Raw genomic sequence first — 13961 nt, 5'->3', positions numbered from 1 at the left:
TCAAGAGGCAAGACTTTTGAGGACGAAGAGGACATTGTCGCTGCACCTGTCGAAGCAGAATATGAAGAAGGAGCTCAAATTTTCTAAGAAGAAGAAATGAAGAAAAAGAAGAGAAGAAAGCAGCAAAGCAGCTACACAAAGGGCGAAGAAAGAGAGACTGCACGTGATGCTAAAAGAGGAAGAAGAGGACATAGTAGAATTTTGAAGAACATGAAATCATCTACAACTGGAGGAAGACAGACTATAAAAGCAAGGACATCAAAAAGAGCCTGGGAAAGATTAGCATGTCTTTGATTAACAATGCATTGGTGCAAAAGAACCGTGAGTTGAGGAGCCTCTTCGAGGTTCACAGTATATTTCTTTGGTGAACTGCATGCTAATAAGTTGACTGACTGAGGATCGACAGTTGAATCGGGGGACATCGTTGCACATTGGGCACTTTTCAGCTCTCCGGACGGGGTAACAGCATGATAAGATCGTATAGATTGTTCAGTGCCTAAATACAGCGTGCGTCGATCAGATAACATCGGCAACATCGCACTGACAGCGTAGCTACATCATTCTAAAGCATAACTGCAGCGGCAGAGATCGTTAATCTCTCCTTCCCGATCATCGTAGCAAGAGCGTAGCGAGCACGTGGTAGTTGTAACTGCAGTGGTCTTAGAGCGTTCTAACATCGTACTGTGCCCAGATCGGCTCAGGTTTTACCCAATCCTTCCCGATCTGAGAAAATTGTTAAATTGTAGCGAGAACAGCATATTGGAACAGGGGCTTAAGGTAGTTATGTAATCTTGTCTCATGTTTTCAAAAAACATTGACAGTTACGGTCACATTTGTGCAAATGTGGGGATTTACAATGTCATCACCTCAGAATTCTGCCACTGATGTGCAAATAAGTTTTTACTTAATTCTTTTTTTACATGAAATCTACAATGATACATTGTGCTCTCTTTATGTAACTACTGCAGTCTTGAAATACCCTAGTGGCACTTTCAAGTGGAAAGGGGCTGAAATTGATAATTCATCACCCACATGCATGATTTTTACATTTGTTTGTAGACAAACCAATGGGAGAGTAGGAAGGTGATTACATTATTACTTCTTCTTACATGCATAAAGAGGGTCATAACTGATCTCACTATTCATCGAAACATGTAACTCTAACATTACATTATGGTGCGGTATCAATTCTCTCACCCCAATTTTTGAAGGAACTTCCATCATTCTTCGCAGGTGATGCTACCCAATTTACTCATGTTACCCTGAACATGGTGTGGCATTACAATAATTACTTGCAACTGGAATGAAAATTCACCCATCAAACATTCACTTCGCCTTGGAATTGAGAGCAGGACTTTCTCGTGTCAATGAAGTTGATGTATCACTATCATATGATAAACATCCAACAAACACACACACACACACACACACAAACATACAAACACACACTAAAAGATACTTCAATTTGAGACAAGAGGAGTAAATAAATTAAATATTGATACTTCAGTGGTCTTTTTGTTTAAACAGCCTTCTGCACCATGTCCACCATTCAAAGAAATCATCTACTGTATATGGATCATTGGGAAACTGTGTACAAAGGTTGTGCTGATTACAAACACTTCATAGCCTTACCTTCAATGTTTTCCTGACACTGCTTACTTGAGATTTGGACAACGTGGGTGGGAGATTCACTGTAAATGAGAGCAAATGTGGGAATACAGCCTTTGTGTCAATGAAGAATGAGGTAGGCAACGGAATGTCCAGAGGTGCACATATTCCTTACTACACACATTCACTGAAACTACCACAAATATTTGCACATACCGGTAGTCTGTCAATGAACAGCACGTCCAAAACACAACAAGAACAACAACAAATGCAAGTCTTAACATTACTTGTGCTTCTTGTTTTCTCTACTATTACCTTGCAAAATATATTTTTGCCATACTGAAAAGGATAATGAAAACACACATTTACCTTTTTGAAAATGCTTTCACAAGAGCATCGACTACAAAATACTCATCAAAGCAATTTAAATGGGGGTTGTTAAGTTACTGTATACGCTATATATTTCGCGTGGGTTTTATTTTCGCGAATTTCGCGAGTCGGGAGCTATACGCGAAATTAATAATGCGCGAAAATATTACCTTCCAAAATGAATCCCTTGCCTTGATGATACGAACATTTCAGTACTAGTATACTATGTCAAGGCTACCGAACAGACCATACTGGCTAAGCTTGTTTACATACATATATTGCGCCACAACGTTTCAAACGCGCAGTGTGTCACCCTTGGATTACATGTACCGTATAACGTATTAGCACTAGCTCTTGCGTTTGCATGCCGCTACATTCACATGTCAACTTTAGGGGCCGGGGCTTCGTATGCTCCAGCTGGTTGCCATTGAATTTTGCTCATACCCCTCGTACCACTCGTCAGAAATCTAGCGCGATGGACTTAACCACTTCAAAAATGTTGAATTCTAACTTACTAGTTCGCAGAGTTTGGTGTGTTTTTTTCATGCAGTGTATAACTTGTATCATTCTTATTTGCTAGTAAGTTGAAAATTCACACTTTCTTTGCCACTTCATATTTTCTCTGGTCCCCCAATCATGAATTTAACCACTTGCGAAAATGTGTGACAGCGGCAATTCGTGAAAATTTATGTACGCGAAAATTATAGCGTATACAGTATAACATGGCTTCCCTTGATATATCATTTCACAGTAACCACACAGGATTGGTGCTTAAAGCCTATTAACAAGACAGAAGAAAAAGGAGTGCAAAAACAAAACAAAAACAAAACAAAAACAAAACAAAAACAAACAAATGAAGCAGGAGAACTTACCATGCAGATTTTCAAATGCCTGGATCACCTTGCCCATGAACTCTGGTCGCTGCTTGGCAATGGATTTCAGGGAGCCCATACACACCATCAAGTTGATGCTGATATGAAATTAGAGCCATTTTATAAAGAAAAGATTCTTCAGACTTCATTGAATTCAAAAGTCCATCCTCAGCTATGCACTGTATGCAGGACTTAATTTGACGGTAATGACTACAATATGCCACCATCTCTTAAATCCTGAAAGCTAAATAGCCGTTGCTGTGATGGTGACAATTGTACTAAGTTACAATAACATCAAGTCATTGCTACTACTGAGCATGTTCAACAACAGGAAAATTCCAAGTTAGGTACTAAAGATAGTTTAAATTGAGAAAAAAAAAATTATAATGATAATGATGAAAATGCCAATGCTAAAGACAATGGTCACCACGACAACAGGAGGGTGGTGTGGTGGCATAAAAAAAGCACAAAGCACAAAACAAGCTTACCTTGATATACTGGCAGTCACAAGCATATTAAGAAGAGCATCCAGAGCCTGGCAGCCTTCGTGTAGGAGTTTCTTCTTCACAAGCAAGGAATGGTCATCTGGGATCTAAAGAAGAAGCACATTGTGGTCAACAGCGATTATCCTTTGCCTTGTCACGACAATGAAGCTCTTCTCAATTAATCATTCTTCACACCTGTTTCTTTTGAAAGCACCATACCTACATCAAGGCTTGACATAAGTGGTGGCCTGGTGGCCTGGGGCTACTAAAATATAGCTGTAAGGCCAGCAAATTCCCCCCTTTAAAAAAAATAAATAAATAAAATAAAATATATATATTTTGGTGGCCTGATTGGGCATCTAAATTTAAAAATGAATTATGTTTCCCTATACTTCGGGACAATACATTTCTTTTTCAGGTCATTCAAATTTAAAATTTCAAGAGTCCAGAGAAGACACAAGAGAGAAAAGTTAGTGTCAAGCCCCATCTATATCATATAACAGGTACAGTGCACTCCCGTTATAATGAACACGATTATAACGAAATTCTGGTTACAACGAAATAAAATTCAGGCCGCAACATTATCCGCTCTACGTATTTCTATTGTTTATTTGTTCGGTTATAACAAAATTTCGATATAATGAAAGAAAACTGCCGGTCCCGAGCACTTAGTTATAACGGGAGTCCACCGTATGAGGAGTGTCTTGTAAACATTTTCAGCATTTATACAGAACAACAAAAAGAGAACATGACTGGTGCTGAAAAGAGTTTAAAAAAAAAATCAATTGAAACAATGCTGCATATGTTAATGGAAGGCTGAACTTATGTCAATACAGCAAAAACTTTTAATTACTCTTTTTTAAGTACACACCTTATCGAGGGATATCTCATGCTCCGCTCGCTTAGGTACCTCTGAATCTGAGGTCCGCTCCGTCAGGCTGACAATGACAGACTCTGCGCACTTGATTGCATGTGTGCGCACACTGCAAAGGAAAAGAAGAGGAATGCCCAACTCATTAAGGTCAGGTCTGCTAAATCACATTCTTACCACGAAGAAATACTGAACACCAAGCACACATTCCCCTTGAAACAAATACTGCACAAACTGTAAGAAATACTTGTCTAAAGCATTCCCCGCCAATGCTAAGTAACTTGTTGAGAAGTCTAATATCCTCTAACTTGCCCTGTCTTTGCTTTTGGTTACTTGTTTTGGTACAGCACCATTACAAATTGAGAATAGGACACGTCACTAAGCTCATGAAACAGAGGACCTTGACAATTCAGTATGATGAGAATAACCAATCCAACAAGACAGCAATAGAATAGACATACATGATATCTTTATAGAATGTGAAACAAAATGGGAATGGAGTTTTTCTTTTCAGGTAGACTATTAAGTCTGTCTGTATGAATCATAATTTGATATGTATGGTGCTTCATGGAAGATACTGATTGTGAAACATTTAATTGATGCAGAATAGGTGTTCAGTTGATTCTATCTAGACAGAAAATTTGCTTTGAATAAAATAATCTACAAGCTCCACTTGAAATACTTGCAGGACCAGATCAGTTTTTCTGTGAAATGGAAAGGACATCACACGAACTTTTGTTACATGAATTTCTAAACTTACCCATCGTTGTCATCATCAAGTAGCTCAGTCAAGATCTTCTTCTTCATCAAAACCAGCGACTCCCATCCTGCTTCCATCTCCTCTCTAATCACCTTCACTCCAGTAAGCCACTGTCAGGTGAGAACAGTCACAGCATCCCAATAAACCTCAGTATACTCTGCATTAATATCACTCTTAGAAACAAGTATTGATGGTCATCATGATGTTTGATAATGATCTACCATATCATATTCAGTCGCATGGACTCAAATATTCTTTCAACATCACAAACATAAAAAATAAAATTCAACAAACCCTATTACTGTATATGCCATATATTTAGCGAGTCTAATTTTTTGCGAATCTGGATTTCCTGACACATTCGCAAGTGGTTAAATTTGCGATTGTGGTATACAGTAGGGTCCTACTACTAAATGGAGAATTGTACAATGTAAATTGTACAATTGTAAATGTGTGTACATCACATTCGTGTCAGGAACAGAGTTCATATTTTCGTGTATTTTGAAATTTGCAAATAGCACAAGACTTGCGAAATTTACGAAACCAAAAACCTCATGAAATATTTGCCATATGATATACAGTACCCCATGAAGAACCAAACCTAAAGCAAAGTCCAAGCAGAATCAATCATTATGAGGTCTTTTTAATCAGACATATCTTCCTCGCTTAAAAACTGCAATGATAAAGGTATGCAGTCTCTGCTTCCAATGGACATATAAATTCATTCTGCAATAACTATTCATTTTTGTAAGAATAATGTAAATACAGTGACATAGATTGTGATTGGAAAGAAGCTGTCAACGACATCTTTTACCATTTCATTAAAAAACAAGAGACCCGGGGGTCACGCGCTCACCTGAGTATCGCAATTTCACCTTCCATGCATTCTTGCACACTCTTACCTGAGAACACTGGAAACTTAGGCCTGCATATGGATCCCCCCCCCCCCCCCCCCCCCCCCCCCGGTGGGGGGGGGGGGGGGGGGGGGGGGGGGGGGCAGGCAGCCCTGGAATGAATGAACAAACTTGGAAACTAAAGTCATCAATGTACAAACTCATGGTATTAACTATGCTTTATCATTTCTGGTTCTAGAGTAGAAGATTTTAAATATGTGGGGGGGGGGGCCCTAGGGGCTCCCCAAGAGGGACATGGTGCCCATTTCAAGGAATTGAGATTCTTTTCCCCTAGGGATGCTACCAGCTAAGTTTGGTCAAAATTCATCATGAGGTTTTCAAGAAGAAGATGAACATGTACAATTCAGGCCCCATTACAACTGTAGGACTTCTCTCCATCCCCTCTCCTGGGTCCCAAGGGGGGGGGGGGGGGGGGGGGGGGGATGGGGGTATCCCTGATTCCACCAATCCCATGAACAAACTTGAAACTACAGTCATCAATGTACTAACTCATAGTATCATCTAAGCCCTATCACAACTGGTTCTAGAAGATTTTTAAATATTCCTTAATTTTAGGGGGTTTGGGCCCCCCTGGGGGCCCCTAAAGTGGGCCGTGGTGCCCATTTGAACAAATTGAGATCCTATCCCCCTAGGGATGCTACCTACCAAGTTTGGTGAAAATCAGACAAGGGGATATCAAAGTGAAGATGAAAATGTACAATTTAGGCCCCATTAGGACCCCTCCTCACTCCCCTCCCCTGGGTCCCAAGGGGGGCACCCCTGATTCTCCCATGAACAAACCTGAAACTACAGTCATCAATGTACTAACTCATAGTATTTACTAAGCTCTATCACTTCTGGTTCTAGAGAAGAAGATTTTTAAAGATTCCTTAATTTTAGGGTGTTTGGGCCCCCCTGGGGCCCCCCAGGTGGGCCATGGTGCCCATTTGAAGAAATTGAGATCCTATCCCCCTAGGGATGCTACCTGCCAAGTTTGGTGAAAATCGGTCATGGGGTTCTCAAGAAGAAGATGAAAATGTAAAAAGTTTACGCACGACAGACGACGGACGCCGGACGACGGACGACGGACGACACATGACACACGACGGACGACGCACGACGGACGCCGGACGAAGAGCGATCGCAATAGCTCACTTGAGCCTTCGGCTCAGGTGAGCTAAAAAGCCATTGTGCAACCAACACCATCTCTTCTAATGGGCGGAGAGCAGTGATGTTCTTACCAAAAGCGTCACTCTGAAGAGCTGTGAGAAGCAAAGGATGACCTTCTTCAAGACAGCAACATTCTGGTTCTCCTCTGTCAGCATCATGTGGAGGCGAGGGAGGACTGTACATAGGATCTCACTGTCCTTTTTACTGCAGGAAGTCAAATCAGAATACAGATCAAATCCTAACATGCATATATACACCCACATACATAGTCATATAGATAGATAGATGCCCTAACAACTTTAAATTTTGTGATACCATCAATACATTCTGCATTTACAGAGGGTTATATAATTTATATATAGCAATATCTTTGGTAGATACTTGCAGTAATTTCAAAAGGCATTCATTGTTCTAATTAAGGTTAGTACTCAAGAAGAGAACCTCTGATCAGCCCCAGTGGTCTGTTCAGATGAACTTTGTACAAAGTTGTAGTCTGGTCCCATACATTGTCAGGATCTCCACACGTTTTTCTCCCTTAGATACAGATGTCTGTGCCATCTCAAACTCACAGTCTTTAATTCCAAATATGGTAGATGCCAAGACTTTCGAATTTGGTAGATGCCAAGTCCCTGTCCTTGAGTATCTCTACGACAGACTTGTGCATGTACAGGAAGGATTTACCACTTTCTAAAAGGGCTGCCCGCCTCAACTCTTGTTGAATCTGTCTCTCCTGGACACCTTTCATAAGCCTCTCTTTCAAAGTGCTGTCCAGGAACAGTTTAAAGGCCCTCTTATTTCATCAACTGCAATAACAAACTACATCTGGCCATGTAAACTTATGAGGCATGCACAGAAGTCTGAAAATGTCTCCCTCTCCTATTGTACCCGGCTGTGCAATATAGTCTGCACAGACTCAAGCCACCTGAAACGAGACTGCAGGATCTTTCTTGTCTTTGCCCCAGCTAGCCAGACCCTTGTTATGAATCTTTACTGAGGATCTACCTGTAATGTTTCGTGGGATATACCAAAATGAGCAGTCATTTGCTTTCTCACTTTTGGTTTAACTTGTAATACCAACAACGGCCATCAAATTCATCCAATCACTGCCAACACAGGGATCATTGGACCTATGTGGAGCACTATGAAATTTGGACAGCTTCGTGACAGTAATTGCACGAGGCGAAGCTAAACTTCATGCTTTTATCCAGTCTTCTAACCAATTCCTGACTGGGTTCATTTGACTTCCACAAAGCTGTGAAAGAAATAAATTCCTTCACACTTACTTTCCTGCATGTGAATCTTGACTGCTTCGCTTGAGATTGTGGATCCTGCAGTTTGTGAGACCGGACTACAACAATGATACAGAATGGCGATCTAAACTTTCATTGGAAATTATTGTTAGTGACAGAAGACACTTCAATATTCGTGAAATTATTGATGTACTCACCAGGCATACTCTGCAAAACTGACCACAAATTTTCTGACTTCAACAGACTGATCAAATTGGAACTGCAGTACTTCCTGTAATAAGGGGGGAAAGTACCATGCAGAAATCTGGTATGAACAAGTGATAACATCACAGGAAAACAAAGAAAAAGAAAACTCTATTGATAAACATTGTCAATTCTCCTAGTTTCAAGAGTGGGATAATAGTTAGGTTACTTTTTTTAAAAATACATATCCCTTTTCAAAAGCCAGCCAATATGATGTGAGCAATATACATTGTTGAAATAGTCTATGAAATAATGATGAAACTCATCACTTGCTAAAGTATCATCAATAGCAAACCAAATCACAGTCATTAATGTCATTGGAATTTTGTTCTGAAGAATTCAGTAATAAGTAGAGCCATGCAGACCAAACAAAAACAATAAAAATATGTTACTTGTAAAAGGATGTAATCTGATTTTTTTAATGGGAAAATCCCAGTAATATTTTGATTTGGTTTGTGCCAAGTACAATGAAAATCAAACTTTGAACTTGATTAATTTGATATAGAAATATCAAATGAAAAAAAAAAAGTATGCTCGGTCAAAAGACAAAGAACCAAAATAGTATGCTCAGTCAAAAGACAAAGAAACCAAAACAGTAAAAAGAAACATGTTGTAATTCCATACTCATATCTCTTTTTTTTTAAATCTGCTGATATTTTCAATAGAATGAAGGACTTGCAAGCAACATCAAAGAAATGAACATCATCACAACATATCATGGGTGAACATTACTGCCTCCTTATGTAGTAGTATCAACTTGGTAGAGCTACATGTACCTCCCGACCAACAGATTGCTGATTTAAGTTGATTCTATACCGATCCTTCACATGCGTACAGCCCCTTTAAGACAAAACAATTCTGACCACATTCTTCAGTACAATGAACTTGGATAAACTGCAGATCTTGTACATCGCTTAATGATAGCAATATTTCACTCACATCAAGAAAGTTATCCAGGAGAGACGGATCCCGGTTGACAATCAGTTCTTGAACATGTCTGAGATGAGTGATCTTCTGTGAATCCTTTGGGAGAGAGTGCGTCTTCTGCAGCAGGTCGACAACCTTATCAGAAAAACAATAACAAAGTACAACAGTTGAAAAAACTTGTGCAATAGATGTTGCCGGCTAAATTACTCATGTACAGCCAAGATAATTTTCATGGCTTATTTAAGTTTAACCAACTGTCAACACATTAGTAGTTATTTCAAATTATTTCAAAGGGCATCCTCAACAAAACAGTGAACTAAACACACTGGTATCTATTAACTTACCTTTGTTCTGCAATCACATCGAGAAAAGTACAAGCATGCATGATATTTTCCACACTGCTCACATTTACAATATGAGGGAGCAGAACTTTCTATTGGTAACCAATTCTGATCATGACAAAAGCATCAAGGGCAAAGGCATTTTCTACTGTATAAAACACATTTTTTTTTTTTGTCATAGCACAAATAAAAGAATTCCACGTTCCCAGCATACAAAGTCAACAGGCAAGTTCAACCCCAAATTCTAATTTCTAGAATCAAGATTCACGAGAAGCACCCCCTCCTAATCCCATCCTTAAAATTTAAGGGACTACTATGATAGGGTGTAAACTTTATTATGAATTATTCATTTACACTCTGTTTTGACAATAACCATTTACTACTGCTCTAAAAATTTACATTAAAAATAAATTTACCTAGATAGCGCCTACCGCAAGGCCAAAAGGCCCATTTATCAATCTTTGTTTTGAAGTTGAACTTCATTTGACGCTGGTCATTTGTATAAAGGTTGGTGTTTTTTTTTTCCATGTTCACTGACACTGCTGCTGCATGCTGCTGTGTGTTGTGTCATATTGTTGGAATTTCAAGGTCATGGTTGTAGAACTGATTTGTTTATTCATGTATATTTCCTTAGCTAGGTATGTGAAGTGCTATCTACGATCTACTCTACTGTAATAAAACCTCTAGGCTAACTGTGCGACCAGCAGCCCCATCACATACGCAAATGCGTATGGGCTGGTCGCAGTAACCTCTTTAATCTAGCGCTAGCTGCCTACTTCTGTGTACTTGACCATGATCTGATACTAATCTATTAAACCATGTGTTCGATCATTATTGCGTCTTTCTAGTCTTGCCAAGTCTTACCCAATTTTGCTTATCTGTGAGTAAATTTACGACATGCCGTAGTCTAGGCCTAATATAAAGTTCATTGACATTGTGCTGTGTGACAGTGGTGCCATTCTATCGGCTTCTATTAATTGTAACGCAAAAATAAACATATGGGACTGTTATAAGCCCCTCGGTACTGTCACATTTCAAGATTTGAGGAAGAATGCTCATGTTGAGTTATACCCTGATCAGAAATACTTTGACCATCTCCTCCGTCATCGTCTAGGAAAAATTGTGAAGCTACAGACAGCCTACTGCTTCCAGCACTCATGGTCTTTCTGGAGCAGAATTTGCATTTACTGGCAAATACAGCTAACGAGTACGAATGTAGGTGCGCTTAGGCGGCCACTGCTGCGATCTAATAGGGTTAGTGCAAGGAAGTGCAGTGTAGTGCAACATTTTACGGTTTGTGCATGTACATTTACGTAGTACGCGGATACACACACTATACTTGTAGAGTACACGCAAGTAATGCATGCCCGTTGTGCGTGTACATGTGGGTTCAAACAGGGAGCTCACCTCCCTGGTTCAAAGGACTGTATGTCTGTTGTTTGGTCTTTCAGGTACATTTGTGCGTTCTTGCCGTTGGGTGGTGATGGACAGAGCTTGGAGTGATGGAGAGAGTAGAATTATGATAATCATTACAAAATTGATTTGTTGGTGTCGTCATGGGATGATATCATGGGTTCTATGACATATCCTTCACTCAGTCGTCCGTTGTTCTCATCTTCCTTCGCATCCTATTCCTCCTACATCTTTTACACGTTCTAGTTTCCTCCTCCCAGATAGCTCGCCTCCTCCACCTCCTCTTCCACCACCACTCCTCCACCACCACCCTCCTCCACCACCACCACCACCTCCTCCTCCTCCTCCTCCTCCTCCGCTTCCTCCTCTTTCTTCCATAACTCCAATGTGGCTCCTCCATAGTTTTTTCTCGCCACACGGCCTAATTTTGTTCTAATTTTCTCTTTGACTTGCTATTATAGTAGCGAGTTACTGTCCTCAAATTGGGCATAGTGATGACGGTATAATATATACAGTCCCGGGGACATAGCAGAGGATTCGAGCAATATTACGTAGCTAGGCCAAAGCTCAGAACAAATGCAACGAGTAACTGGGGAAAGCTCACATGGAATATGCAAGAACAATGAAAACAAGGTTTGAGTTTGAGTTGAATTTGAGTATTTTTATTTCACCACGAGTCAAGCCACTTCAGCCATTTTTTTCCTGTGAGAACGTGTAGTTTAAAAATCATACAGTTACAAATACAACATTTAGGAAACGAAAGAAAAAATAAACAGACACACACACAAAAGCAAAGTTATACGAAATCATGCGTATCACTAAAAAGGAAAAATAGGAATTAAGACACTGAAAAAAAGATTTGATTGACATACAATGTCACAGTTCAATGCAAACAATTGCTATATATTTCATCTATCTTATTCTTAAATATAAAGAGAGATACACTTTGTTTTACACCGTCTGATAAATTATTCCATAGTTTGGCTCCGCGATATGTTACACTACGTTTCTTAAAATTCGTTCTTGGGTGAGGCAAGTCTAATTTCAATATTCCTTTTCTCAGTGTGTAATTGGACGAAGTTAGGGTTTTAATTTTTGCCCTCCTCCACTTCTGTTGTTTTGGTTTTTTTTTTCAGAAAAAAAATGTACGGTGATGTTTTTTCTTTGTTTTTCTGCTTGTCAGGCGATGTCAATAGAGGGCTACACGACATTTGTCCCTGCAACGATTGCTCCGGTCTTATTCTCCAAGGATTTAGGGTTGGTTTTGATGTAGGGTTTTAGGTTTAGTTTGATGTGAGGATTAGGATTATAGGATTAGGGTTATGGGCATATATTTGTGGGTAGAATTTTTCTTTGGCTTAGAGTGCAGATATTTCTTGGGGGCTACTTTCGGTGTCGCAGGAGCAAATGTCATGGAACCCAGGGGATAGAGAAGTGTCACCCAAAAAATGTAAAGACCATTCTTTTTTTTTGGGGGGGGGGCGGGGACTAACTTGTCAGCCGATATTAACCCCGGAGAAAGTTGCACCAGAAAATGTTAAGCCATCTTTTATTTTTTTTTTATTTTTTTTTTTTTTTTGCTACCTTGCTTGCTTGCATGCTTGCCAGCCCATTTTGGTGTGCAAGTGACAGCAACGCCCCTCCCCCATCATTAAGAACGAACCGTAGTCACTGCATCGTTATTATCATTCATCACTATAGTAATTATCTTAGGGCCTGTCATCATGGGGAGGGGGTTGGTAACCCTTGACCCCTCAAAAAAGACCTTCAAAACAAAGCAAAGAAAGACAAACAATGACTTTATTAGCTTGTCAGATCATTAACCAGCTATATATGCAGTGGAATAAAGTTAGAAACATTAAAAGGTCTTACTATTGGAACAAAAGGGTTTTCAACAGTCATTTTTTTAAACTAAAGACTATCATTATCTTCATTTAGCAATGTTTAGGGCCTGACATCATTTCATCCGTTACCATCGCTATCGCCATCTTCTTCCTGTTCAAGTTCAAGTTCTTTTATCTAAAACTTTCATAAAACAACACATAATGAGGGCTCTACAAATGAACAAAAAAAAAAACACACAATACATTGGCACATTGTCAACGACACAACCGTCCCATCAGGGTAGAAAAAAATAATGGAAAGAGAATTATTAAACTGTATAAGGGCTCAACAGGAAGGCAGACTGCCTTAAGTTAGGCCCTGATGACAAATAATTCATTCAGAATACTAGTACACACATACACACACACACACACACACACACACACACACACACACACACACACGCACACACACACGCAAGCAAACAAACAAACAAACAAACACCACCACACACACTCACATTTTATAAGCTAACACATTGCTTGGAATACACGTGGCAGTATTACTGCAAGGTAAGTGATTCTAATAAATAAAGCTTAAATCTCTTCTTAAACTAATTTAAAGAAGAGATGGTTTTTATTTCATGAGGCATGTCGTTCCACATCAAGGGATCTCTAGAGAAAACATAATTTTTGAGCATAGAGGTTCGTACAGAAGGGAGATGGTAATCAGAAGAATTTCTTGTCAAATTATTATATGAATGGACTGATTTAAAGTCAAATCTAATATTCTTGCAAAGAAATAGGGCCTATAGGGAGAATGTTCTGCTTACTCAAAAACATAGAAATAGCAATTTGGAAAATCTGTACATCATAAATATTCAAAGCTTTTAAAGAGGAATACATCGGTTGATTATGAGCATGATAATCATGAAG

The 13961-nt window shown here is 39.4% G+C and overlaps 1 protein-coding gene across 1 annotated transcript in view; it reads right to left on the bottom strand.

The window, feature by feature from the left end:
- LOC139741205 (symplekin-like) overlaps positions 1 to 11002 on the bottom strand; it is a 31409-nt gene extending 20407 nt beyond the window's left edge. The window contains exons 1-9 of the mRNA XM_071651794.1: positions 10873 to 11002; positions 9461 to 9594; positions 8476 to 8549; positions 7100 to 7232; positions 4966 to 5075; positions 4206 to 4317; positions 3338 to 3441; positions 2850 to 2947; positions 1633 to 1691 (exon numbers count right to left, since the gene is read on the bottom strand). Coding sequence (XP_071507895.1) covers positions 1633 to 1691; positions 2850 to 2947; positions 3338 to 3441; positions 4206 to 4317; positions 4966 to 5075; positions 7100 to 7232; positions 8476 to 8549; positions 9461 to 9594; positions 10873 to 10948 — 900 coding nt within the window. The 5' untranslated portion in view covers positions 10949 to 11002. The remainder of the gene's footprint in view (positions 1 to 1632; positions 1692 to 2849; positions 2948 to 3337; positions 3442 to 4205; positions 4318 to 4965; positions 5076 to 7099; positions 7233 to 8475; positions 8550 to 9460; positions 9595 to 10872) is intronic.
- Positions 11003 to 13961: the final 2959 nt, after the last annotated feature.

The sequence above is a fragment of the Diadema antillarum genome, unplaced genomic scaffold (genome assembly GCF_040938485.1).
Source record: "Diadema antillarum isolate AM-2024a unplaced genomic scaffold, OU_Dant_1.0 seq00000910_RagTag, whole genome shotgun sequence".
NCBI classification, from domain to species: domain Eukaryota; kingdom Metazoa; phylum Echinodermata; class Echinoidea; order Diadematoida; family Diadematidae; genus Diadema; species Diadema antillarum.
The sequence above is the reverse complement of the archived record's forward strand: the minus strand, read 5'-3'. Positions and strand labels throughout refer to the sequence as shown.